The sequence below is a fragment of the Microtus ochrogaster genome, unplaced genomic scaffold (assembly GCF_000317375.1).
Source record: "Microtus ochrogaster isolate Prairie Vole_2 unplaced genomic scaffold, MicOch1.0 UNK2, whole genome shotgun sequence".
Lineage (NCBI taxonomy): Eukaryota > Metazoa > Chordata > Mammalia > Rodentia > Cricetidae > Microtus > Microtus ochrogaster.
Window position 1 is genome coordinate 14,060,066 of NW_004949100.1, and position 2,419 is coordinate 14,062,484.

Here is a 2,419-nt window from a genome sequence, read left to right on the forward strand (position 1 = left end):
CTATCTATCTATCTACCTACCTACCTACCTACCTACCATATATCTATATCTTTTGTGTACTGGAATTTTTTTCTCAATATTAATAAATATGATAATGTTTAAAAGAGAATTAGAAAATCTTCAATACCATGTAAATTGTTAAATATATTAGCATTATTAATATTTTTGTTGGTATATAGAATAATAAAGTAAAAGAAAATATGACAAAATGAGTGAGTCATTGTTGTAAATAATGAATAATTCTTGCCACACCTTAACAATTAATTATTTTTATCAATGCATATTTTAGAATGCTATTTATATAGAGAGGTCAGTAAGCTCCTTGGATATGAAAGACCATCTTATTAATTTTTTAAATGAATCTAATACATTACTTTTTAATTGATAGGCGGTGAGTGAATAATTAATGTATTACTAATAATTAAATGGAAGTGAAAGCATTAGACATAAATGATATTTTAAGGCATATTAAGATATTTTTGTGTTGATCAATGTATAGAGTTACCTTGAACTAAAGATGACTTATAATTTTCTCCTTTTTAAGGAGACTAGATTTGGGAAGGATTTTTGGCCCTTCATTGATTGATGCATAGAAGGAGCTAAGGGAGATGAATGTTAATAAACACTGGTCTTTGCATGTTCTGTTTAAGTTAAGGGACATATTGGAAAATAATTTATAAATGATATTTTAATAACATTTCTTATACATGCCTATAAATGACTATAAGAATATCACCTTCTGCAACTGATCAGGGAATGAAATGATAAACTTTCAACTTAATGGTGCCTTCCTAGATGTCACAACTTATATTGTAGAAATGCATCAGTGTGTTTGTTTTTCTTTCCTATTTTAGTTTTTCTGACCTCACTGAATAATCATTTCCTGAGCTATATTGACATGGGGGTGGGGTCTGGCAGTTACACCAGGGTCTACCCAAGATGTATGAACGAGATTTTGGGAGTCTATTCCCTATAGTGGGATACCTTGCTCAGCCTTGATAAGAGCGTTGAGGGGAGGAGCTTGGTTCTGCCTCAAGCTGATATGCCAGGCTTTGTTGACTCCCTCTGAGGAGTGGATGAGAAATGGCAATGAGGGTAGGTGGAAAGGGGAGGGAGTAGAGGAAGAACTGGGGTTGGTTTGTAAAATGAAAAGTAATTTTTAATAAAAAAAGAAAAAAGAAAATTTAAAAAATATGAAAATTATAAATAAAAATTAAGCATCAGAGCAAATTAAGAAATAAAGAAAAGAAAGATTACTTTGAACCTGAGATTTGAGTATCATTGCCAAAATTGTAATTACTTACATGTAAGGGTTTTTGTTTGCTAGTTTATTTTTGTTTTGAGAGAACATGAAGATTTGTGTATGTTTCAAATAACATGCAACTAAACTATAAAAAAGAAATGGATTTCAACAACAACAATAAAAATAATATCACCTTCTGCAACTAATCAGAATTAAAACAATTAACTTTCTCCTTGATAGTGACCGCCTACATGTCAGAGTTTATATTGCTGAAATGGAACAAAAAGTGCATGTTTGCTTTTATTTCCTATTTCAGTTTTACAGACCACCCTGAATATCCATATTCTGAGGAATATTAACATGAGGACCTAGTCATGACTGCCTGAAGTTACTGTGTGCAATGATGTTGGTGATGTGACTCAGATGCTGTTTGGTGGATGCCTCATTTCCGGTCTACCTTGACTTCTTAGCAACTCTCACATTCAACTGAAGCTCCAGCTAATGGTCTTGAAGGAAAGGGATTTAATTTTCATGATGCCTCAAAATAAATATAACATTTTCTTCTCAAAAGATACATTTGTTTGTTTGTTTTTTAATGAGTCAGTATGGCACAAAACTGGTTTTGTTGGAAATCTGTGGGTGGTGTTTGGAGATGATGATTTCCATTTTATAAGCCATTTAGACTTGGGTAGAAGGTGTTTCCAGACCAAAGAATGACTCTTAGCAGTTGTCTATGAGTCAGTGGACCTCTAGCCCTGAGTCAACAAGAAAACCCTGCACACATTCTGTGATTCACAGTCTGGAAGATAAGACACACATAGAAAGGTTGATCAACAATTCCCAGACTCTCTCTAGTTTCTTAGCATTAGAGACTTGGAACTGGAGGGTGAAGCATTTCTGGAATAGGTTAGGCTAAAGAAAGGGCGTGAGAACCAGTCTAGTAGGACCTTTAAAAGTTAGGATGGGAGACTTCAGTTGATCATCGTTTTACCTAGAAATAATGCCAAGATTATTTTTTTCAGAACTTTTTTCTTTTTCTTTTCTTATTTTTTACAATATAATTATACCTTGAAAACAAAAGGAGTTTTTCACAAATTTAATCCAGTGACATGGCAGAGAGTTTTCCGTAGCATTATTTTTATTTATTTATTTATTTATTTATTTATTTATTTATTT

The 2,419-nt window shown here is 32.4% G+C and overlaps 1 protein-coding gene across 4 annotated transcripts in view; it reads left to right on the forward strand.

Moving 5' to 3' along the window:
* Nucleotides 1–1,815, forward strand: part of LOC101999007 (aldo-keto reductase family 1 member C13-like) — a 16,342-nt gene extending 14,527 nt beyond the window's left edge. For all 4 annotated transcript variants that reach the window (XM_026788389.1, XM_013353146.1, XM_026788388.1 and 1 more), the window contains exon 10: nt 1,560–1,815. In XM_026788389.1, the coding sequence (XP_026644190.1) occupies nt 1,560–1,602 (43 nt within the window). In that variant the 3' untranslated portion in view covers nt 1,603–1,815. The remainder of the gene's footprint in view (nt 1–1,559) is intronic.
* Nucleotides 1,816–2,419: the final 604 nt, after the last annotated feature.